The 26750-nt window shown below is 46.2% G+C and overlaps 1 protein-coding gene across 3 annotated transcripts in view; it reads left to right on the top strand.

Moving 5' to 3' along the window:
* LOC148522259 (uncharacterized) overlaps positions 1 to 26750 on the top strand; it is a 67532-nt gene that overhangs the window by 24899 nt on the left and 15883 nt on the right. For all 3 annotated transcript variants that reach the window (XM_088474167.1, XM_088474165.1, XM_088474166.1), the window contains 8 exons: positions 1810 to 1894; positions 5492 to 5593; positions 7939 to 8028; positions 12656 to 12712; positions 15020 to 15133; positions 16127 to 16240; positions 16865 to 16978; positions 17899 to 18066. In XM_088474167.1, the coding sequence (XP_088330293.1) occupies positions 1810 to 1894; positions 5492 to 5593; positions 7939 to 8028; positions 12656 to 12712; positions 15020 to 15133; positions 16127 to 16240; positions 16865 to 16978; positions 17899 to 18065 (843 nt within the window). In that variant the 3' untranslated portion in view covers position 18066. The remainder of the gene's footprint in view (positions 1 to 1809; positions 1895 to 5491; positions 5594 to 7938; positions 8029 to 12655; positions 12713 to 15019; positions 15134 to 16126; positions 16241 to 16864; positions 16979 to 17898; positions 18067 to 26750) is intronic.

The following is a 26750-nucleotide window of genomic DNA, read 5'->3' as shown; positions in this document are numbered from 1 at the left end:
TTCCTGTGTTCCTTCCTACGGACGGAAGGAACAGGGAAATGTCTCCTCCCCCGGGGGCTGAGCGCGGATGTCGGGCTGATACACTGTGAGAGAAGTCTCACAGTGTATGTCGGCGACATCTGCGGCTGGCAGGCTGCCAGATGAAATGTCTGTCGGTCTGACAGGCATTTTATCTGACCGTGTATGCCCAGCATAAGGTCCAAAGGATTCTCTGGCTCTGTCATCAACGCGATGCTTAGAGCTCGTAAACAGGCTTCGGCCAGGATCTACCACAGAGTATGGCATACATATTTCCAGTGGTGTCGCTCAAGGGGAGTATGACCCTCAGGTGTTTCGTATTTCCAGAATATTGGCATTCCTTTAATCTGGGTTGGACCTCGGCCTACGACTGGCCTTGTTGAAAGTGCATGTCTTTGTCCTGTCAGTGTGGTTCCAACGAAGGGTAGCTCCGCTTCCGGGTGTCCACACCTTTCTACAAGGTGTTCTCCGGATTCAACCTCCCTTTTGGCTCCTTGGGATTTGGCGTTTGTTCTTCAGGCCCTCCAGGGTCATCCATTTGAATCACTAGATTCGGGGGATCTCAAGTTGTTAACAGCTAAGACTCTTTCTCCTGGCTATTGCTTCTGCCAGGAGGGTGTCAGAATTGGGGGCGCTCTCCTGTCGTCCTCCTTTTCTGATATTTCACCTGGACACTCGCGCTCTGAGTTTCTTCCTAAAGTGGCTTCTAATTTCCATATTAACCAGGAAATTATTGTACCGGCCTTTCAGTCGCCTGACCTCTCGGCAGGTGAGGCCTCATTGGATGTGGTCCGTGCTCTCCGGATTTCTGTAGACCGGACCAGTTCCCTTCGGAGATCAGACTCCTTATTTGTGCTCTTTTGGATTTCACAAGAAAGGATGGCCGACCAATAAACAAACATTGGTCAGATGGCTTCGTTTGACTTTCTGAGGCCTACACACTGGCAGGCTTGCCTGTTCTGGCTTCTGTTACTGCTCATTCTACTCGGTCTGTGGGCAGCTCGCCGTGGTGCCTCGGCTGTTCAGCTTTGTAAGGCGGCCACGTGGTCTTCCATTCAGACCTTTCTAAGGTTCTATGCATTTGATACTTTCGCCTCTCAGGATGCTTCCTTTGGGTGCCGGATTCTCCTCTCAGCGCAGGAGCGTCCCCACCCTTAAAAGGACTGCTTTGGGACATCCCCAAGGTCTCCCTGTGGAGCCTATGGACCCTGAAGAAGAAAATTAGTTATGGTAAGAACTTACCTTTTGTAAACTTTCTTCGAAGTCCATAGGGTTCACAGGGCACCCGCCCTGACGCACCTGGCTTCATATGGGCTATGTGGCTGGTCACCGATTTCCCATCTCCTTCTCTGTGAGTGTGATTCTCGGGGGGAGTTAGGGTTAGGCTGCAGGGGGGGGGGGGGTTAGGGTTAGGCACTAGGAGAAGGGGTTTAATGCTCAAGGGAACTCTGCTGCTAAGAGATCGCCACCGGAACTCATCCGTCTAAACATGAAAGTAGAGGAGCTGGAGCCGCTGGGAAAAGGCATGACACCACTAGACCGCCAGGGATGATTAGTCGACCTAGCCATATAGACAGTATGAATGTCGAGATGGTCACTGTTGACATGCTGCGTGTCCAACAGTTCGACCATGACGACAGATGAACAGTCACACAACCCCACTGTGTGTAGGGTAAAGGGGGGGGGGGTGTAAGTAAAAGCAGGAGCCCCCTCAAGTACAAGGAAAGCTGCCCAGCACAACACGAGCGTTTGTCCTTTTCCATCATGTAACAGGTTGTGTTTGTCTCCTAGGCATCAGTGAACTCCCCTAAAAGTAAAAAAAAGAAAAAGCCTCCACAAGCACCAGCTGCACGTGTACCCCAGCAGAATAACAAAGGTAATGCTGCCTGCATACACACCTGGTATTACACCCACCTATTGGGGAGTTGTTGTTTGTTCCTGTCTTTGCTTTCCTGTAGATGCTCCCATGTTGCCTGCACAGAACTGAATGCGTATGGTCGCCCATATTGCGGATTTGTACGCAGCTCTGCGAGCTTAGCGTCCCTTCGCGTACACTTGGTGTCACGGCCGTCATCACCCATGCACACTTACACCAGCCCTATCCCATATGAGTTCAGACTGAAGCTTACGCCCTCGCTGAGTCTATGTGAGAGCGCCTCATTACTCCTAATCAGCCATGAGCAGAGATGAGCCCGGGATGTGAGAGCCTCCGTCTCCCAGAGAATGTTCTGTGCGAAAACCCACAATATGTGCTCGCAGACTGACTTTATTACATCTCTGCATCAGCCTATATGTTACTTTATCCCACTGCTCACTGTGTGTGTGTATAACCTGCTCACAGTGTGTGTTACCTTCTCTCGCTGCTCACTGTGTGTGTGTGTTCCCTTCTCTCGCTGCTCACTGTGTGTGTGTTCCCTTCTCTCGCTGCTCACTGTGTGTGTGTTACCTTCTCTCGCTGCTCACTGTGTGTGTGTTACCTTCTCTCGCTGCTCACTGTGTGTGTGTTCCCTTCTCTCGCTGCTCACTGTGTGTGTGTGTTACCTTCTCTCGCTGCTCACTGTGTGTGTGTGTGTGTGTGTGTGTTCCCTTCTCTCGCTGCTCACTGTGTGTGTGTGTGTGTGTGTGTGTGTGTGTGTGTGTGTGTGTTCCCTTCTCTCGCTGCTCACTGTGTGTGTGTTACCTTCTCTCGCTGCTCACTGTGTGTGTGTTACCTTCTCTCGCTGCTCACTGTGTGTGTGTGTTACCTTCTCTCGCTGCTCACTGTGTGTGTGTTACCTTCTCTCGCTGCTCACTGTGTGTGTTACCTTCTCTCGCTGCTCACTGTGTGTGTGTTACCTTCTCTCGCTGCTCACTGTGTGTGTGTTACCTTCTCTCGCTGCTCACTGTGTGTGTGTTCCCTTCTCTCGCTGCTCACTGTGTGTGTGTTCCCTTCTCTCGCTGCTCACTGTGTGTGTGTTACCTTCTCTCGCTGCTCACTGTGTGTGTGTTACCTTCTCTCGCTGCTCACTGTGTGTGTGTTACCTTCTCTCGCTGCTCACTGTGTGTGTGTTCCCTTCTCTCGCTGCTCACTGTGTGTGTGTTACCTTCTCTCGCTGCTCACTGTGTGTGTGTTCCCTTCTCTCGCTGCTCACTGTGTGTGTGTTCCCTTCTCTCGCTGCTCACTGTGTGTGTGTTCCCTTCTCTCGCTGCTCACTGTGTGTGTGTTCCCTTCTCTCGCTGCTCACTGTGTGTGTGTGTTACCTTCTCTCGCTGCTCACTGTGTGTGTGTGTTACCTTCTCTCGCTGCTCACTGTGTGTGTGTGTTACCTTCTCTCGCTGCTCACTGTGTGTGTGTTCCCTTCTCTCGCTGCTCACTGTGTGTGTGTTCCCTTCTCTCGCTGCTCACTGTGTGTGTGTGTTCCCTTCTCTCGCTGCTCACTGTGTGTGTGTGTTACCTTCTCTCGCTGCTCACTGTGTGTGTGTGTTACCTTCTCTCGCTGCTCACTGTGTGTGTGTGTTACCTTCTCTCGCTGCTCACTGTGTGTGTGTGTTACCTTCTCTCGCTGCTCACTGTGTGTGTGTTACCTTCTCTCGCTGCTCACTGTGTGTGTGTTACCTTCTCTCGCTGCTCACTGTGTGTGTGTTACCTTCTCTCGCTGCTCACTGTGTGTGTTACCTTCTCTCGCTGCTCACTGTGTGTGTGTGTTACCTTCTCTCGCTGCTCACTGTGTGTGTGTGTTACCTTCTCTCGCTGCTCACTGTGTGTGTGTGTTACCTTCTCTCGCTGCTCACTGTGTGTGTGTGTTACCTTCTCTCGCTGCTCACTGTGTGTGTGTGTTACCTTCTCTCGCTGCTCACTGTGTGTGTGTGTTACCTTCTCTCGCTGCTCACTGTGTGTGTGTTACCTTCTCTCGCTGCTCACTGTGTGTGTGTGTGTGTGTTACCTTCTCTCGCTGCTCACTGTGTGTGTGTGTTACCTGCTCTCACTGTGTGTGTGTGTTACCTGCTCTCACTGTGTGTGTGTGTGTGTGTGTGTGTGTGTGTGTGTGTGTGTGTGTTACCTGCTCTCACTGTGTGTTACCTGCTCTCACTGTGTGTGTGTGTTACCACCTCTCTGTGTGTGTGTGTTACCTGCTCTCATTGCGCACTGTGGGGTATATTTACGAAGAATGGTGTCTGTCTGAGATTAATCACGGTGGGCATCAGAGACACGAGTCAGTTTTTTTCCTCAAACAGACTCACAAATTTACCAAGAATCGTGTTCGACTAATTCGTGTTTTCTGACGGTGTATGATATCGTGTGTGAGCTCAGTCGTGTTTTCCGACGGTGTATGGAATCGTGTGCGAGCTCAGTCGTGTTTTCCGGCGGTGTATGGAATCGTGTGCGAGCTCAGTCGTGTTTTCTGACTGTGTATGATATCGTGTGTGAGCTCAGTCGTGTTTGGCCTGAAATGAATAGACGTGCCTGTGAGCTGCATGTTCAGCAGAGATCCGTGTGACCGGTGCAGTGATTCTGTGTCTGCTGTGTACAGAAAGTTAAAGTCCCTCTTTTCTCCTATAACCAGCACAGGGCTGAACCAGCCGGGGGCTTACACTATAGCAGGCAGACGCACACTGTGGGGTCCCCTCTGCCATGACGTAAACCAGACCCAAACTAGTCAGCCCAGGGCTGGCAGTCCTCGGAAAGTGTGGACCCCCAAAATTAAAATGGGATCCCACCTCCTGAGGATCAACCAGCCATGTGGCCGAAAGCTCTTCCTTGCACCCCTGGTGGCGGTGGGTGCAGGGGTAATGGGTTAATGATAGCACTAATATTATTCTTCACAGTGGGACTATAGGTCCCAGCAAGCTGTCATCTTTTGTCATCACACGTCATCCATGCCAGAGAAGGACAAACACATCTCACTCCCTTTATCACATCTACATTAGTCAGACATTACTAGGCGAGACTTCTCGGTTTTTACAAATAGGCCTCAACCCTCCCCCCCCCACCCACAATATTGGCAACCTGTTAATCAGGCTGCAGGTAACCACATATAGCATCCCGACACAGGTAACCACTAACCTCACTTTAAACAGCAGGGAAAAGTAGTCAACTCTCCTTTCTGTCATTAAAGAAATGCATAATTATACCTGTCTTCATTTCTCGGGCATAGACCTACTACTCCTATGTAATAAGGAATGATGTCCCCCCCTTCCCTACTGCTAAGTTTATTAGAAGTGACCTCTAAAATCCGGCCTGTAGCTCTGCTCGGTTTATCTCGTGCATGGAACTTTGCACGCCCATATTATCACCAAGGATGCGGTAGCAGCTCCCATCTTCCATATCCCAGGCATTCATGTTTGCAATGAAAAAAATTTTTACTCCACATTTCTGGATAATGTTGGATACGTTACTGCTCTATTATTTTTATGATAAATGTATGATGATTATTCCGTCATGGAATTTCTATTTGGAGGGATTCCACAATCTTTATATGGTTTTACTTTGCAGTTCGTCGTATACAAAAACAGTGGCCGGCTGCCAAAGCCCAGCTGGGGAACCAAGGTCCTGCCAACAAGCCTAAAAGGCATCGTGGTTCCAGAGGAAAGAGAGGTATATATGAATGAGGCATTATTATAAAATTATTGATGATACCATGTATCTCCTTACATCCAGAACCCAGACCAGACCGTCACCTAGAACAGCTGCCTGTCCCATAAAGCTTATTCTACTTACTGGCACTTGGATGCCGCCAGGTCTATAGTGCTAGGCAATATTACAGTATATCTCCAGTAGTGCAAATGAGCAGAATACAGTATTCAGTCTATGAACTGTATATAACCCACTTGCGAGTGGTACTGCAGTCGAGAATATATAAACCAGACAGCAAGTAATTTTAGATACCATAACATCAAATCATTAAACACGAATTTTTGCTGCCAGAGATGACAGAAATAGTGATATATATCGCCTGGCATAGACAGGTAATGAAAGAGAAACCGCAATGTAATGGAGGTGTTATAAGGGGGTATAAACATATAAAGGATAATAGTGAGCTAGTAAAGACAGTGTATTCAATATAAAGGAGGGCTTGGATACATTTATGAAAAAACACTAAATTAAAAAAATAAGTCATGGGATAGCAGTATGTAAAGGTAATGGTGGGGTGGCGTCACCGTACTGTGACATTTGGGAAATGCCCAGACCTGCATCAGTTGTAATCTGGAGTCAGTTTGAACACCGGCTAGGCTGCTCAAGGCAAGGCGACATATCAGAGTTTGAACGGAGCATATGAGTGGGTGCCAGATGGATGGAACACTACATTTCCAAAGTTGTGCGGACATTCTACAGTGTCACGTGTACCTGGAATACCTCATGGAAGGCATTACCAGCTGTCTACAGTGGCCGACCACGGGTACTTAATGATTGGGACCAGCATCCACTCTCGATGCAGGAGGTACCAGACGCATATCCAGCAGGTCAGTGCGGCTTTCTTTAGCTTCAATGAGATATGGGAGCAAAAGACCCACCTGAGTTCCCTTGTTAACACTACAACACTGGACACAGTGCCTCACCTGGGCTCGTGATGTCGCTAATGATTGGCAACGTGTGGCATGGTCCGATCAGTCGCTGTTCCAGTTTGTTTGTGCTGATGGTAAAGTTTGGATGTGACGCCGACCCCATAAGGCCATGGACTCCAGTTGTCAATAAGACACCGTGCAGGCTGGTAGTGGTTCCATAATGGTGTGAGGTGTATTCACATGGCATGGGTTGGGCCCGATGGTCTGCCTGAACACGTCATTGACCGGTAACCACTACGTTGCATTGCTTGATGACCATTAACAGCCCTTCATGGACTTCACGTATCCCCACAACAATGGAATTTTCCAGCAGGATAAAGCACTGTGTCATTGGTCCCAAGTTGTCCAGAATTGGTTTGAGGAGCATTGTGGAGCGTTCCAACGAATGGTGTGACCATGACTTGATCCCGAGCATGTATGGGACATGGTGGACTGGTCCGTTCACACCCAAGATCCTGCACCTATAAACTTCAAGTGAGCTGTGGGAAGCTATCCAGATGGCATGGGACAACAACTCTCCAGAGGTCTTCCGTCCACTTGTGGAAACCATGCCTCGTCAGGTTTCTAACTTCGCTGGGCTAGAGGGGAGTCCTACACGATACTAGGCATCTATCCCATGACTTTTGGCACTTCAGTGTAGAAGGGTGTAAAGGCTCATACACACTAGACAATAACGATATAGTTAACGTTCATATCGTCCAGTGTGTATGCACGATATTGTTAACGAGGCGCGCTCCCGCGGATCATTATCGATGTCTGCCGTCACCCGAACATGCAGGGCAATCTGACGACATCATCAGGCACTACGTGTTTGGGGAAGTGCGGGGTGACGTCACTGAACGATATCGTTCAGTGTGTATGCTCAATGTCGTTTGCCCAGCAAACAATGCCAAACACTTAACGCTAACGCTCATGGAGCATATTGTTAAGTGTGTACCCGCCTTTTCACACTGTGATGGAGTAATCCTAAAACAATTCCAAAGGTCAGGGCAGGCAGCCTACAAGTGTAGTAAATAATGAAGACAAGGTCAAACAAATAATCTGTATACCAAACCGAATTATTGGGTTTTAGAATCCCATTTAATCCCATATCTGCTTTAATACTTCGTTTACTCTGGAAACCCCCCAAAAAAAGTAAAAAAAAAAAAAAATTAAAATCTTCCTTTCATTAAGTGCTAAAGGCTATATGCCTGCTATAGTGATTCATGATCACTTAATGGCATTGTAATAATGTCAGGCAGGCTTCCTACTGTGTATATACCACTTTGTGAGCATTACCCTGGACCAGCGCAGAAAAGACTAGATGAAACCTGCTATTTATGTTTCCTGTAGCACAACACAGAGATCTGTCTAATGATTCCGCCATTTACCTTGCAGGTGGTAGAAAAGGAAAAACACAGCAAATTCTAGCGACTTTCTTCTCCAAGCAGAAACCACCCCCAGTGCCGGAAATCGTCAGATATCCAGGTATCTATAGCATGTCTCATTCCTGTGACCTACCTATTCATACTGTTCTTCCAGGCAAGGGGGACACAGACTGATGTTGGTGCTTAGGTGCAGGATATAGGGCACTTGGACAAAACTGAAAGTGCTCCTCCTTTCCCTACATAACCCAGTCCCCACCCCTCCTAGCTTGGGAGGTCAGTACTTTCAGTTCCCCCAAGTGTGTTTTAAAGCCACAATTGTATCCCATGTTTTCCTTCTTCCCAGGCAGTTTTCTTCAGTTGTGATGGTGGTTTCATCCCTGACACCATTGGCTTTTCTTTCTAGGGTTTATAGAGATGTCCGAGTTCTAATCCTGTTTCTTTGGAGTCTGCACCTGTACCTTAATGATCTCTGCCAGAGAGGTGCTTGCAGCCTGTAGCCAAACACCCTCTTAGTAGACGTCTGCTTACAAATAATAACACTGTATCGGTTGGCTTAGTCAGATGGCTTATTTACTCTTCACACAGTTGTATACATGAGATGGCTTCCTGACACTAGCTATCGTCCGGCTGCTAGTCCGCGCCGGAAGCCCCACCCATTGGATCCCGCAATCCTTTATACCTTCACATACACACCGAATCCGTCACACCCAGGAAGTGCAGCTGTGTGTAAAGCTGGGTACAGACTACACTGTGTAGCCAGCGGCGACACAATATATCGGGCAGTCCGTACATACTGCACAATCTGGTGTACGACCGCCCTATATAGCGTTCCCCTGCCGCATCCACAAGCATGGTGTCATCCACCAGATCTTCAGATTGGTCAGCACTGTAGTCAGATATTACGAGCAACTAATGGGAGCGTGCAATAGTGCGTACACACAGGAAGGGAAGATGTGGACGATTTGTCGTTCCGATTCGCCCCAAAACTAAAAATAGCCCAATATATTGTCTCACTATCAGCTATAAAACATACAATGTATTTCCTTCCCAGAGGCTATGTTTCTGGGGCTTTCTGGAGGGTATTCTTGCAAGAGGACAAGATAGACTCTTAATAGAGATGTATGAAGTCTCCTTTGTGACTGTAGGACTTCAGGAACATGGTCGCGACTTACTAGGCCATGCAGTTTACACAGTTCCATTCGAGGGTGTTCCTAAGTCCTACTAATCCATAAGAGGTGCAGTACTTATACCGAGCTTAGACAGTCGTTTGGTCGTGAAGCTGACAAGACTTGGAGGTACCCAGACATTGTACACAGTTGACCTATTTTATGAACAAAATATTTCTGAACCTTAATCACTGAACAAATTGAGGGTTCTCCTGTATTCGGGAGGTGCTGTAATAAAGGTTTTTGTCTGGTAAAGATCATATCATCTTATATTATTATTCTAACCTTTTATATAGCTCCTTCATATTACACAGCGCTATGCAGAGAATATTTACTCCCTCACGTCATTACTTTCCCCAGCTATGGAAGTGATGATACTAAAGGGCGAGGGGTTCTCTGACCGTATTGTGTTCTGTGGGGACCATGCACTTGTGTTGCTATATATGAGGAGGAGGATTGCCCAGTCACTACCTTCTGTTAGCTCTTTTATCAAATCTTCTAAAGAGGGCAAGTGGCAACCAATCAGATTCCAGCTATTGTTTTATAGCATGTACTAGATGCTCGAGAACTAGAAGTTGATTGGTTGCTAGGGGCAACTTCACGTACTCTCTCTTAGAATGTTTGCTTAATCTCACCCATATGCTCCTTGTTCTGTGCTCTGTAACTTTTGTCAGAAAAGTGTGGCACATTCACTGGGAATGCTGGCCGGTTTCAGCACCTTGGACAGCGCATACCGGTTCCTGCATCTCTCTGAACATGTTCTATCTGCCCCACCTGCAGTGCAGTATGGTATTACACAGGTGCAAAGTTACTTGCGCCTTCTTACTTTATTCCCAACTCAGAATTGGGCCCACAGTCCGGCAATGCCATGCCCATGGCTTATATAAATCACCAAAGCCTTGTGGGAGACCAGAAGGATCATGTTTGCTGGAGCAAAATGTTCCAGCCATGGCAGTGTGTATTTTAGTCCTTAGGATGGAAAATGTGTGGGGGTTGTGTATACTGCCTACAGGTTTATTAACCTGTCCTCCAAGGCCTCCCATAAGGACGGAGCTGCTCCTGGGCTGCATGCCTATACCTGTTCAGCCTGCAAAGAAAATGTTTCATGTTTGGCACTACTGCTCCGTGGTTGAACCTGGTGGTTCCGCACATATAGGACCCGGACTGGGCCGTGTCCTATCCTCCGCTATGCGGGAGCTTGCCTTTCAATTAGCAGCCTCAAGGCTCCCTCCTCCATCCGGCTCTTAACCTAGTCCTTCGGATGCTTATAAGACCTCCCTTTGAGCCCCTGTACTCTGTTGATCTGCATTGGCTCACTTGGAAGACTGTCTTTTTGTTGGCGATTGCATCGGCACGTCGAGTCTCAGACTTGGGGGTGCTGTATCACAACCCGCCCTTTCTGGTCTTCCATACGGACCGGGCGGGTTCTCCGTGCTAGACTGGATTATCTTACTAAAGTCTTTTCTAGGTTTCATGTTAATCAGGAAATTGTTGTTCCTGCCCTGTCATCTTCAGCATCCACTGATTCTGATGAATCCTTTGGACGTTGTGCAAACCCTACAGATTTACGTACGAAGGACTCTGTCTTTCCGGAAAACTGATTTGTTGTTCGTTCTGTTTGATGCGTGTAAGAACTGCTGATCAGCCTTGAAACAATCTTTGGCGCGTTGGCTATGCGTCACTAATACGCCAGGCTTTTATGGTGGCTGGGAGGCTGGTTCCTGTATCTGAGAGCTCATACCACGAGGTCGGTTGGCCAGTCTTGGGCAGTCTGCTGGGGTGGTTCTGTGGAGCGGCTTTGCAGAGTGGCTACTTGGTCTTCGGCACACACTCTCATTAAGTTCTATCAATGCTGCGGCTTTTTGACGTCTGGTTCTAGGTGCAGTTCGGGAGCATTCCCGCCTATAAAGGGGGACAGCTTTGGGACGTCCCACAGTCAGTGTACACCATAGGCTGAGAGAATTGAAGGGGATTTTTTGTTTTACCTGTGAAATCCTTTTTTCTGAAGCCATGGTGGACACTGGGCGCCCCCCTCATGCTCCCTTGGTGAGGGGACTTGTTACGGCACTAGGTGCTGTGGTCTCAGACCAGGCAGTATGTACAGTATGTGTGCCGGTCCCTCGTTTTGCTTCTCTCCTTTATCTGTTCTTGGGCTTGTTAAGTTAAAACTGGTCCTCTGGAGAGCAGGCTGGGTATAGGGGAGTAGGAGCCTCGGCTGCACCCTTCAGAAGTTTAACCTTGGTGCCTGCAGTGCTCCTGACCACCATGGCTTCAGAAAAAAGGATTTTTACAGGCAAGACAAAAATCCCCTTTTATTTGTAGTATATTGTGGCACAATGGACACCCTCACTTTATGCTCTACATATGTGTTCTGTTGATGTTCATGGTGTCCGTCCCGTTAGCCTCGTTAGGATTGTGCTCATTAGGGAACCGCTAAGTTTCGAATCTCCCTCGGGCCCCTGTCCCCATCCTTGGGGCTTGGTTAGACAAAAGTTCCCAGGCAGCCAATGGGGCTTGCTGAAAGAGGAGCCTTTTGTTGGGATATTTGAAGTGCTCAAGCTCCCCTGTACCGTGCACTTTGGGCCTGATTCAGAGCCGGACGCTATTTGCGGTCGCTCGTTCAGAAAAAGGGGATGGCTATTTAAATGAACCGTTCGCTCTTTGCGGTCTGTTCACGCCTCTATGTCTGAACGAGCGAACAAAACATGCGAACGTAATTTTGAAAAAAACGCCCCCTGGCCGCTCGCATCATACATCATGTCCGCTATTTATTAGATTAATCGAGTACATCGAAAGGCGTCTGAACTGCTCGCTATTCTTGTGGTTGGTTTTTCCTACCACAATCATGCGAGCAGTTCTGACTATAAAACAACCAAGTGACGTGGTCAATGACGCTGCTTTGTTAATTATGCACACCCTTAAAACGCCCGTTTTGACCATTTGGCACGTCTGCGTTCGGATCTCCACTCCCCGTTTTCAAGCACCTTCCCCTGTTACCACCCACAAACGCCTCATTCTGTCACTCAAAATAGCAGGCATTCGCTATTTAGCGAGCACACGATTTTCGGCCGCACTGACTGGTTCGCGCATGCGTATTAAAATCCGTACGCATGCGCAGTTGTGCGAACATCGGTAGGAACGAACGAGCGGCCGCTTACGAGCGGCTCTGAATCAGGCCCTATACCCCATGGCTATACGACGTAAGTAGAATATTCCCTTTGTTTACTTTCTGATAAATGATGGCCAAATCAGTGACACCAGCCTTCCCTGTCCTGGTTCCTCTACATTGCGGATGCTGCTCTAGTAAGTTCTACGGTTCCTTTCTCTTTCCTGTATCCCGTTATATGAAAACTGCCTCCCTCTGGGTGGTGTTTATCCCCCAGTATCGGTATGTGTCCCCTATATCACTATGGAGAAAATGGTTGACAATAATGAATAAATCTATGTATAATCTACTGTATATATTTCTTGTTGGTTCCATGTGCACCGTTTATGTATAATTGTGCGCATCAGTTGCCGTATTTCTTGGCGAGAAGTAAAACGTTTATTTCCATTTTACAGATTCTGTTGTCAATCGCAACAAGCAACATCCGTGGTTCCCGGGCTCCCAAATTCCTGGTAAGTGAACAAGTGGATGGAGGGAGATCATCCTATAGAGCAGGAATAGACAGGCGGACAGGTATTCTCATGTTCTCTGCCATTGCTGGTGCCCTGAAAACAAATGACAAACCCTTTCCCATTACAACTACTGCTGTGTGACGTCGGCAGAACCCACCGATCAGAACCGAATTGGGGGAAGGCACATTAGAGGGAGATGACCGTTAGGGGGGGGGACCTCTTTTCTGTACTTTGTTTTTACTATTCCATATCTCACAGTAATTGTGAATAAAGGCTTTTCTCCAATAACCGTCTGGAGAACACAGACCTATGAATTGGGTTTGATGGGTATTCCACTTTGCAATAAACCCTGTAATAAATTCCCTTACTCCCTAATAGTTCTTTTGGGGGTCCCAGCACTGATCTCAGCTGATCACCTCGTCCATTTATTGTCTCTATCATCCTATTGGGGACACTGGACTCTGTGGGTATATGGAGCCTCCTCCAGCTCATTACCTTATTACCTTCTCCCTCTTTCATATTACCTTTCTGCTGGGCACGCAGGGCTGCGTCTGTGACTGGCGGCCACGTCCTCTCCAGCCATAGCTTTACCAGGTCTTACACATTTCTCGTGTGTGTGTCTCGAAGGACGCCACCTTTGGGCATAAGTAACTGCGTACTACCACTGTGCGCTTGCTTTCCCTGTGGGGCACCTTTGAGACATCTCATCCAGGGCGGGATGTACTAAGGGCAGAAATACGGTAAAACCCCCAAAAATGCAGTTTAGATGGCGTTAACCAATAGAAGCCTATGGGCTACTTTGCGGGACGCCCTCTTAGAGGGATCCAATCGGAAAAGTCTGTCTGTCAAGTACTTTGATATTTGAATACACCGTTTTCACAAAGCCGTGGAGTGCGGCCTATTCTTTCCCGTCTGTGTATATTACACAACAGGGATACAGATGATAGATATATCAGTCTCATGGGTGGATTATCAATTGGCACAAGTCCACCCCCACCCCCTTGCAAAACGGGTTACATTTAGGGGCCCTGTTGGACTCACAAGCCTAAAGAGTTGTTCTTCCCAGGAGCAAGTTCTCCCTTCAGATTTTCATACGGGAGTTTCTCAACCGGCGCAGGGTATCGATTCGCCTTTGTATGAGGTCTCTCGGCAAGATGGTCTCTTGTTTCGACATGGTGGAATATGCGCAATTCCACTCCAGGCCATAGCTTTGACGAGGTGGCTATTGATAGGTCAAATTCGGAGTCTGTTATCCGAGCCATGCTTTCCGCCAGAAAGCCACCTACAGCTACGATCTATTAGAGCGTTTGGAACTCTTATTTCCAGTGGTGGCCCACTCGTCGTTTGGATCCTTTTGCTTTATAGGATTTCCATAGTTTTGGCCTATTTGCAGGCGGGCTTGGACTTAGGTCTTCCATTAGCGTCCCTCAAGGTACAAGTGTATGCATCTGTCTTTCCAGCTCAAGGTGGCATGCTCACCGGACATCCAGACTTTTTTGCAAGGGGTCCTTCACATTCAGCCCCACCCCCCTGCTTGAACCGTTATCTTCCATTGACCTCAGATGGCTTACTTGGAAAACTGTTCTTACTGGCTATCACCTCTGACCGCAGAGTCTCGGACGTGGGCGCGTTATCCTATAGGGAACCATTTCTTATTTTCCATTCAGACAGGTCTGTACTTCTCCCCCGTCTTGACTACCTACCGAAGGTCGTCTCCAGGTTCCATATTAACCAGAAGATCGTGGTTCCCTTCCTTTTGGTTTCTGAAACTCCTACAGCAGACCCCCTCTATACGGTCGCTCGACGGGGTCCAGGCTCTTCGTGTTTATGTTCGCCGAATGTCAGAATTCCGTCGGTCGGATTTACTTTTTGTCTTGTATGACGCTCGTAAGTGAGTCTGGCCAGCCTCTAAGAAGACATTGGCTTGTTGGATATGCCTTATTATTCGTCAAGCAAATCTCTTGGCTCAGAAGCTAATTCCACTAGATCCGTTGGGTACTCATTTGCGGCTCTCCGTGGTGCCTCTGCAGAGCAGCTGTGCCGTGCTGCTACATGGTCTTCAGCTAACACGTTCATTGCATTTTATAGTTTTGATACCTTCGCCACAACAATGCGGCTTTTGGGATGAAGGGTCCTTTCTGCAGCACAGGATCGTTCTCTCCCGTAAAGACAGCTTTGGGATGTCCCACAGTCCCCAGTATCCATTATGGCATGATAGACAAAAATCCAGTTTTCGTGCATACAGCTTCATATCTGTTTATGATTTTATTTGGTACCTAAGTGACCTACATACATTCTACGTCACAGGTCCTGGATCTCACTATAACAAGAACCAGCAGAAACCCGGACCTCCGTTTAGTAGCCAAAACACGTTTTATGAGCAAACGCCACCTACTGGACAAGGTGCAGTCAAACATGAAGGTATAGTATACTTTTGTTTTTTACCTATATTAATATTGCAGTGTTTTCTGTGTATGCTCGTCCTGTATTATAGATAATTGCTATATGTAAGCTCCTTGCACTTTACCACACATTCATTAAAGGCCCTACCTGCAACCAGCTGATGGCAAGTAAAGGGAATATGGCATGCAAATAGAGAATGGCCACAAGAGAAGCCCCTATTCCTTAAAGGAAGGAGCCTCATCGTTGGGACTTGCGAAGCTGTAGATAGAGCAGGTGAAGTGGAGCTTGCAGAAGAACTCGTAGCCAGATCTTTGTCCGGCTGTAAGTAGCATCTTGGATCCATGCGGCTTGAGGTTTTGTGCATCGGGTCCAGAAGCACCCTTCAAGACCCTTTTCTTGTGCCAATTTATGAAGAGATGCGGGTACACCAGGCACTGGGTGGGTAATAGAGTAGAGGAATGTGGGCGGTACTCTGCACACTGGAGCAAGTAGAGAAGGTTTCCGCTGGTTCTCATCCTCCATAGTGATGCTAGAAAGCCATCTAAATGAGAAGTATACCCACAGGATTCTCATGGTCAGGATAGAGCAGGAAGGTTGGAAGACAGGATTCAGGAGACCTCAAGTTGGATTTTAGAGCCTGCACCAGAATTCAGGCGTTGCAGTCTCAGTACGGAGATCTGTCCAGGAGAGCCCGACCCAGTATGCAGAACAGCTGGGTATAAAGAATTCAAGCCAGGCTAAGACAGCTAGAAAAGGCCAGTGACAGTCTATCAACGCCTCTCGTCTTCACGTGGCCAGTTGCCGGATCGGCCATGTCTGTGCCTAAGCGATTATAGAAACCGAGACGCGGGCATAGCATTCAGTCATGGTGTTAGGGTAGCCGAATTAGGTGTTAACATGCTGCAAAACACAAGTCTCTTGGAGACGAAAACCTTATTTTGTACTTACTGCTTTGCATCTTTTATAATTTTATGTGGTTCCTAAGTGACATGCATACATTCTACATCACAGAACCTGGATCTCACTATAACCAGAACCAGTGGAATCCTGGACCTCAGTTTACGAGTCAAAACTCGTTTCTTGAGCCAACGCCACCTACTGGACAAGGTGCAGGCAAACATGAAGGTATTTTACCTATATTAATGTTGCCGGCTGTGATACTTCAGTGTTTTCTGTGTATGCTCGCCCTGTATTATAGATAATTGCTATGTGTAAGCTCCTTGCACCAATCTGTTAGAGGAGCTCTTTTAGTATATTTGTCCTGGAAGATACCTCTCACTATTATAGACAATATGCCAAAAATAAATAAATCACAGTATGCAATCTTTACAAGAAAATTTGCAGACACAAAGATGTAGAGGACAAAAATAAAACCTAAAAGTAAAATGGCTAAATATCATTGTAATATTGCTGAAACGTGCTTCGATGATGACCTTCACTTCCTCAGGCAAATAGACCGGATTCTATCATTATTATTATTGCATCTTAAGCAAAGTGGGACAGAGGGTCACAGAACCAGGAAGCGATGGTGTAAGCAGCGATGTTAGTCTGATTGTTTATATGCAGGATCAGAGCTTTGTTCAGAAGGCAGAGAGCTGCAGGATACAGAATTCTTTTTGTTGTTCTGAAGCCTTATACCATGGGAGAAATGGATGGCCGGACAGTGTGCTTACTCTAGTACATTTAATGGCTGCAAAGTATTTTCTTAGTTTTTGCTAGATTACTGGTGACCTCTGTATTTCTTCACAGGTGCAGATCATCCGTACAACCAACACCAGCAGGCTCCTGCCCCCCAGTTTGAGAACAGGGGACCATACACTGAGCCAAGATTTTTCTCTGGTCCTGGAGCAGACAGATCTCAGGGTATTTATTCCTTATTGTTGCCTTGGTGCTGAACACGTTTTCCATTTGACTTGTAGGGTAATTACAGAAACATCAGCTGCAACGTCCTTGTCGGAATTATCCCATTAGTAATGTTCCTGTACTTGGGGCTTCCCTTCCGGAAATGCCGCTGACATCTACAGCCTTGGGCTGGTTCAGGCTTGAACATGAGTCCGTTTGCGGAGCGCTTCTTGCGTGATTACGCTCTACACATGCGTCGGGATCAAGCGCAAACTAGTATAGCGGAGACGTGTGAAAACTGTATGCATCTCAAGCGAAGGGGGAGGAAACCTGGCCGTAGTGCGGTGGTGTCGCGTAGGCAAAGTATAGAGGCGGCGGATAGATTCATGGGCCGTGCGTAGATGTGAGTACACGGAATTGCTCCTGTTCACATACGCAGCTTTTCCGCCGGGGATAAGGCTGGTGCATGAGCGCACTCATAGTTATGGTCTGGATAGGGGGGGCGGTCCAGGCTTACAACTCTGTATACGGGTGACGATACGCAGTTATCTCCCAGCATGCAGTGCGGAAACAACTGCGGCCGACTTGCGTTCAACTTGGCATCAGCTCCGAAGTCTCTCTATACATTCTTTGTCGCCTTTTATCTGATAATGTGACATTGGATCAGATATAGAGGCTGCTCATGCTTATACATCTATATAATTGCATTATATACAGTTATTTTACAGAACCAGTGTGGGAATCAGTGCTTCCTTATAGCCCCAGATTAATGGCCAAAGGTCCTTACAGGACACTGGGGTCACCGTATAATAGCATACCACCCAAAGGTCCTGTTACTGTCACTACTCTCTGCCGGTGACTGGGTGTCATCGCTTCTGTTCATGTATTTTATTCTCTATAGGAATCCAATGATGTATATCTGACTTTATATTACTTTATAGAACCCAGGAGCCATCATCTTCCAGACTCCATCGGGCTCCCATCTGACATGAAACATGGCCAGTGGCCCAGCCAGGTTCCTCCTAGTGCTGGCTCCTTCTCCATGGTGACGACAAAAGCGATTTACTGGCAGGCTCCCCAGTCTAATGCAGGCCCCACCAAATTATAGTGTAAGTGCTGTTACCCCATACGCTGTACAGGCCCCTATAGACAACGTGTGACAAATGCTTCACAGAACAGACCCCTGTCCACACTTCTGCTTTCTGCATTGTGACTGAGGCACTAACAAGTTCTCACGTAGACCTGAAATTATATGTATTTTTTTTCTTACCTGTGTGACATAGTAACACTTACCCCCTGTTATCCAGCGTCAGAGACTGTGTGACATAGTAACACTTACCCCCCTGTTATCCAGCATCAGAGACTGTGTGACATAGTAACACTTACTGTACCTCCTGTTATCCAGCATCAGTGACTGTGTGATTTAGTAACACTTACCCCCCTGTTATCCAGCATCAGAGACTGTGTGACATAGTAACACTTACTGTACCCCCTGTTATCCAGCATCAGAGACTGTGTGACATAGTAACACTTACCCCCCTGTTATCCAGCATCAGTGACTGTGTGACATAGTAACACTTACCCCCCTGTTATCCAGCATCAGAGACTGTGTGACATAGTAACACTTACTGTACCTCCTGTTATCCAGCATCAGAGCCTGTGTGACATAGTAACACTTACTGTACCCCCTGTTATCCAGCATCAGAGACTGTGTGACATAGTAACACTTACTGTATCTCCTGTTATCCAGCATCAGAGACTGTGAGAAATAGTAACACTTACTGTACCTCCTGTTATCCAGCATCAGAGACTGTGTGACATAGTAACACTTACTGTATCTCCTGTTAGCCAGCATCAGAGACTGTGTGACATAGTAACACTTACTGTACCTCCTGTTATCCAGCATCAGAGACTGTGTGACATAGTAACACTTACTGTACCTCCTGTTATCCAGCATCAGTGACTGTGTGACATAGTAACACTTACTGTATCTCCTGTTATCCAGCATCAGAGTCTGTGTGACATAGTAACACTTACTGTATCTCCTGTTATCCAGCATCAGTGACTGTGTGACATAGTAACACTTACTGTATCTCCTGTTATCCAGCATCAGAGACTGTGTGACATAGTAACACTTACTGTACCTCCTGTTATCCAGCATCAGAGACTGTGTGACATAGTAACACTTACTGTATCTCCTGTTATCCAGCATCAGTGACTGTGTGACATAGTAACCCTTACTGTATCTCCTGTTATCCAGCATCAGAGACTGTGTGACATAGTAACACTTACCCCCTGTTATCCAGCATCAGTGACTGTGTGACATAGTAACACTTACCCCTTGTTATCCAGCATCAGAGACTGTGTGACATAGTAACACTTACTGTACCTCCTGTTATCCAGCATCAGTGACTGTGTGATTTAGTAACACTTACCCCCCTGTTATCCAGCATCAGAGACTGTGTGACATAGTAACACTTACTGTACCCCCTGTTATCCAGCATCAGAGACTGTGTGACATAGTAACACTTACCCCCCTGTTATCCAGCATCAGAGACTGTGTGACATAGTAACACTTACTGTACCTCCTGTTATCCAGCATCAGAGCCTGTGTGACATAGTAACACTTACCCCCTGTTATCCAGCATCAGTGACTGTGTGACATAGTAACACTTACCCCTTGTTATCCAGCATCAGAGACTGTATGACATAGTAACACTTACCCCTTGTTATCCAGCATCAGAGACTGTGTGACATAGTAACACTTACTGTATCTCCTGTTATCCAGCATCAGTGACTGTGTGACATAGTAACACTTACCCCCTGTTATCCAGCATCAGAGACTGTGTGACATAGTAACACTTACTGTATCTCCTGTTATCCAGCATCAGAGACTGTGTGACATAGTAACACTTACTGTACCTCCTGTTATCCAGCATCAGAGACTGTGTGATTTAGTAACACTTACTGTATCTCCTGTTATCCAGCATCAGAGACTGTGTGACATAGTAACACTTACTGTACCTCCTGTTATCCAGCGTCAGAGACTGTGTGACATAGTAACACTTACTGTACCCCCTGTTATCAGCATCAGAGACTGTGTGACATAGTAACACTTACTGTACCCCCTGTTATCAGCTTCAGTGACTGTGTGACATAGTAACACTTACTGTACCTCCTGTTATCCAGCATCAGTGACTGTGTGACATAGTAACACTTACTGTACCTCCTGTTATCCAGCATCAGAGACTGTGTGACATAGTAACACTTACTGTACCCCCTGTTATCAGCATCAGAGACTGTGTGACATAGTAACACTTACTGTACCCCCTGTTATCGGCATCAGTGACTGTGTGACATAGTAACACTTACTGTACCTCCTGTTATCCAGCATCAGTGACTGTGTGACATAGTAACACTTACTGTACCTCCTGTTATCCAGCATCAGTGACTGTGTGATTTAGTAACACTTACCCCCCTGTTATCCAGCATCAGAGACTGTGTGACATAGTAACACTTACCCCCCTGTTATCCAGCATCAGTGACTGTGTGACATAGTAACACTTACCCCCCTGTTATCCAGCATCAGAGACTGTGTGACATAGTAACACTTACTGTACCTCCTGTTATCCAGCATCAGAGCCTGTGTGACATAGTAACACTTACTGTATCTCCTGTTAGCCAGCATCAGAGACTGTGTGACATAGTAACACTTACTGTATCTCCTGTTATCCAGCATCAGTGACTGTGTGACATAGTAACACTTACTGTACCTCCTGTTATCCAGCATCAGAGACTGTGTGACATAGTAACACTTACTGTATCTCCTGTTATCCAGCATCAGTGACTGTGTGACATAGTAACACTTACTGTATCTCCTGTTATCCAGCATCAGTGACTGTGTGACATAGTAACACTTACTGTACCTCCTGTTATCCAGCATCAGAGACTGTGTGACATAGTAACACTTACTGTATCTCCTGTTATCCAGCATCAGTGACTGTGTGACATAGTAACCCTTACTGTATCTCCTGTTATCCAGCATCAGAGACTGTGTGACATAGTAACACTTACCCCCTGTTATCCAGCATCAGTGACTGTGTGACATAGTAACACTTACCCCTTGTTATCCAGCATCAGAGACTGTGTGACATAGTAACACTTACCCCTTGTTATCCAGCATCAGAGACTGTGTGACATAGTAACACTTACTGTATCTCCTGTTATCCAGCATCAGTGACTGTGTGACATAGTAACACTTACCCCCTGTTATCCAGCATCAGTGACTGTGTGACATAGTAACACTTACTGTATCTCCTGTTATCCAGCATCAGAGACTGTGTGACATAGTAACACTTACTGTACCTCCTGTTATCCAGCATCAGAGACTGTGTGATTTAGTAACACTTACTGTATCTCCTGTTATCCAGCATCAGTGACTGTGTGACATAGTAACACTTACTGTACCTCCTGTTATCCAGCGTCAGAGACTGTGTGACATAGTAACACTTACTGTACCCCCTGTTATCAGCTTCAGTGACTGTGTGACATAGTAACACTTACTGTACCTCCTGTTATCCAGCATCAGTGACTGTGTGACATAGTAACACTTACTGTACCTCCTGTTATCCAGCATCAGAGACTGTGTGACATAGTAACACTTACTGTACCCCCTGTTATCAGCATCAGAGACTGTGTGACATAGTAACACTTACTGTACCCCCTCTTATCAGCATCAGTGACTGTGTGACATAGTAACACTTACTGTACCTCCTGTTATACAGCATCAGAGACTGTGTGACATAGTAACACTTACTGTACCCCCTGTTATCCAGCATCAGAGACTGTGTGACATAGTAACACTTACTGTATCTCCTGTTATCCAGCATCAGTGACTGTGTGACATAGTAACACTTACTGTACCTCCTGTTATCCAGCATCAGAGACTGTGTGACATAGTAACACTTACTGTACCTCCTGTTATCCAGCATCAGTGACTGTGTGACATAGTAACACTTACTGTACCTCCTGTTATCCAGCATCAGAGACTGTGTGATTTAGTAACACTTACCCCCCTGTTATCCAGCATCAGTGACTGTGTGACATAGTAACACTTACTGTATCTCCTGTTATCCAGCATCAGAGACTGTGTGATTTAGTAACACTTACCCCCCTGTTATCCAGCATCAGTGACTGTGTGACATAGTAACACTTACTGTATCTCCTGTTATCCAGCATCAGAGACTGTGTGACATAGTAACACTTACTGTACCTCCTGTTATCCAGCATCAGTGACTGTGTGACATAGTAACACTTACTGTACCTCCTGTTATCCAGCATCAGAGACTGTGTGATTTAGTAACACTTACCCCCCTGTTATCCAGCATCAGTGACTGTGTGACATAGTAACACTTACTGTATCTCCTGTTATCCAGCATCAGAGACTGTGTGACATAGTAACACTTACTGTACCTCCTGTTATCCAGCATCAGTGACTGTGTGACATAGTAACACTTACTGTACCCCCTGTTATCAGCATCAGAGACTGTGTGACATAGTAACACTTACTGTACCCCCTGTTATCAGCATCAGTGACTGTGTGACATAGTAACACTTACTGTATCTCCTGTTATCCAGCATCAGAGACTGTGTGACATAGTAACACTTACTGTACCTCCTGTTATCCAGCATCAGTGACTGTGTGACATAGTAACACTTACTGTACCCCCTGTTATCAGCATCAGAGACTGTGTGACATAGTAACACTTACTGTACCTCCTGTTATCCAGCATCAGAGACTGTGTGACATAGTAACACTTACTGTACCCCCTGTTATCCAGCATCAGAGCCTGTGTGACATAGTAACACTTACTGTATCTCCTGTTATCCAGCATCAGTGACTGTGTGACATAGTAACACTTACCCCCCTGTTATCCAGCATCAGAGACTGTGTGACATAGTAACACTTACTGTATCTCCTGTTATCCAGCATCAGAGCCTGTGTGACATAGTAACACTTACTGTACCTCCTGTTATCCAGCATCAGTGACTGTGTGACATAGTAACACTTACCCCTTGTTATCCAGCATCAGAGACTGTGTGACATAGTAACACTTACTGTATCTCCTGTTATCCAGCATCAGTGACTGTGTGACATAGTAACACTTACTGTATCTCCTGTTATCCAGCATCAGAGACTGTGTGACATAGTAACACTTACTGTACCTCCTGTTATCCAGCATCAGTGACTGTGTGACATAGTAACACTTACTGTACCTCCTGTTATCCAGCATCAGTGACTGTGTGACATAGTAACACTTACTGTATCTCCTGTTATCCAGCATCAGAGACTGTGTGACATAGTAACACTTACTGTATCTCCTGTTATCCAGCATCAGTGACTGTGTGACATAGTAACACTTACTGTATCTCCTGTTATCCAGCATCAGAGACTGTGTGACATAGTAACACTTACTGTATCTCCTTTTATCCAGCATCAGTGACTGTGTGACATAGTAACACTTACTGTACCTCCTGTTATCCAGCATCAGTGACTGTGTGACATAGTAACACTTACTGTACCTCCTGTTATCCAGCATCAGAGACTGTGTGACATAGTAACACTTACTGTATCTCCTGTTATCCAGTATCAGTGACTGTGTGACATAGTAACACTTACCCCCTGTTATCCAGCATCAGTGACTGTGTGACATAGTAACACTTACCCCCTGTTATCCAGCATCAGTGACTGTGTGATTTAGTAACACTTACTGTATCTCCTGTTATCCAGCATCAGAGACTGTGTGACATAGTAACACTTACTGTATCTCCTGTTATCCAGCATCAGAGACTGTGTGACATAGTAACCCTTACCCCCTGTTATCAGCATCAGAGACTGTGTGACATAGTAACACTTACTGTATCTCCTGTTATCCAGCATCAGAGACTGTGTGACATAGTAACACTTACTGTATCTCCTGTTATCCAGCATCAGTGACTGTGTGACATAGTAACACTTACTGTACCTCCTGTTATCCAGCATCAGAGACTGTGTGACATAGTAACACTTACTGTACCTCCTGTTATCCAGCATCAGTGACTGTGTGACATAGTAACACTTACTGTATCTCCTGTTATCCAGCATCAGAGACTGTGTGACATAGTAACACTTACTGTACCTCCTGTTATCCAGAATCAGTGACTGTGTGACATAGTAACACTTACTGTACCTCCTGTTATCCAGCATCAGAGACTGTGTGACATAGTAACACTTACTGTACCTCCTGTTATCCAGCATCAGAGACTGTGTGACATAGTAACACTTACTGTACCTCCTGTTATCCAGCATCAGAGACTGTGTGACATAGTAACACTTACTGTATCTCCTGTTATCCAGCATCAGTGACTGTGTGACATAGTAACACTTACTGTATCTCCTGTTATCCAGCATCAGAGACTGTGTGACATAGTAACACTTACTGTATCTCCTGTTATCCAGCATCAGTGACTGTGTGACATAGTAACCCTTACTGTATCTCCTGTTATCCAGCATCAGAGACTGTGTGACATAGTAACACTTACCCCCTGTTATCCAGCATCAGTGACTGTGTGACATAGTAACACTTACCCCTTGTTATCCAGCATCAGAGACTGTGTGACATAGTAACACTTACCCCTTGTTATCCAGCATCAGAGACTGTGTGACATAGTAACACTTACTGTATCTCCTGTTATCCAGCATCAGTGACTGTGTGACATAGTAACACTTACCCCCTGTTATCCAGCATCAGTGACTGTGTGACATAGTAACACTTACTGTATCTCCTGTTATCCAGCATCAGAGACTGTGTGACATAGTAACACTTACTGTACCTCCTGTTATCCAGCATCAGAGACTGTGTGATTTAGTAACACTTACTGTATCTCCTGTTATCCAGCATCAGTGACTGTGTGACATAGTAACACTTACTGTACCTCCTGTTATCCAGCGTCAGAGACTGTGTGACATAGTAACACTTACTGTACCCCCTGTTATCAGCTTCAGTGACTGTGTGACATAGTAACACTTACTGTACCTCCTGTTATCCAGCATCAGTGACTGTGTGACATAGTAACACTTACTGTACCTCCTGTTATCCAGCATCAGAGACTGTGTGACATAGTAACACTTACTGTACCCCCTGTTATCAGCATCAGAGACTGTGTGACATAGTAACACTTACTGTACCCCCTCTTATCAGCATCAGTGACTGTGTGACATAGTAACACTTACTGTACCTCCTGTTATACAGCATCAGAGACTGTGTGACATAGTAACACTTACTGTACCCCCTGTTATCCAGCATCAGAGACTGTGTGACATAGTAACACTTACTGTATCTCCTGTTATCCAGCATCAGTGACTGTGTGACATAGTAACACTTACTGTACCTCCTGTTATCCAGCATCAGAGACTGTGTGACATAGTAACACTTACTGTACCTCCTGTTATCCAGCATCAGTGACTGTGTGACATAGTAACACTTACTGTACCTCCTGTTATCCAGCATCAGAGACTGTGTGATTTAGTAACACTTACCCCCCTGTTATCCAGCATCAGTGACTGTGTGACATAGTAACACTTACTGTATCTCCTGTTATCCAGCATCAGAGACTGTGTGATTTAGTAACACTTACCCCCCTGTTATCCAGCATCAGTGACTGTGTGACATAGTAACACTTACTGTATCTCCTGTTATCCAGCATCAGAGACTGTGTGACATAGTAACACTTACTGTACCTCCTGTTATCCAGCATCAGTGACTGTGTGACATAGTAACACTTACTGTACCTCCTGTTATCCAGCATCAGAGACTGTGTGACATAGTAACACTTACTGTACCTCCTGTTATCCAGCATCAGTGACTGTGTGACATAGTAACACTTACTGTACCTCCTGTTATCCAGCATCAGTGACTGTGTGACATAGTAACACTTACTGTACCTCCTGTTATCCAGCATCAGAGACTGTGTGATTTAGTAACACTTACCCCCCTGTTATCCAGCATCAGTGACTGTGTGACATAGTAACACTTACTGTATCTCCTGTTATCCAGCATCAGAGACTGTGTGACATAGTAACACTTACTGTACCTCCTGTTATCCAGCATCAGTGACTGTGTGACATAGTAACACTTACTGTACCCCCTGTTATCAGCATCAGAGACTGTGTGACATAGTAACACTTACTGTACCCCCTGTTATCAGCATCAGTGACTGTGTGACATAGTAACACTTACTGTATCTCCTGTTATCCAGCATCAGAGACTGTGTGACATAGTAACACTTACTGTACCTCCTGTTATCCAGCATCAGTGACTGTGTGACATAGTAACACTTACTGTACCCCCTGTTATCAGCATCAGAGACTGTGTGACATAGTAACACTTACTGTACCTCCTGTTATCCAGCATCAGAGACTGTGTGACATAGTAACACTTACTGTACCCCCTGTTATCCAGCATCAGAGCCTGTGTGACATAGTAACACTTACTGTATCTCCTGTTATCCAGCATCAGTGACTGTGTGACATAGTAACACTTACCCCCCTGTTATCCAGCATCAGAGACTGTGTGACATAGTAACACTTACTGTATCTCCTGTTATCCAGCATCAGAGCCTGTGTGACATAGTAACACTTACTGTACCTCCTGTTATCCAGCATCAGTGACTGTGTGACATAGTAACACTTACCCCTTGTTATCCAGCATCAGAGACTGTGTGACATAGTAACACTTACTGTATCTCCTGTTAT

Source organism: Taudactylus pleione, unplaced genomic scaffold (genome assembly GCF_031769625.1).
Source record: "Taudactylus pleione unplaced genomic scaffold, aTauple2 ptg000148l, whole genome shotgun sequence".
NCBI lineage: Eukaryota > Metazoa > Chordata > Amphibia > Anura > Myobatrachidae > Taudactylus > Taudactylus pleione.
The sequence above is the reverse complement of the archived record's forward strand: the minus strand, read 5'-3'. Positions and strand labels throughout refer to the sequence as shown.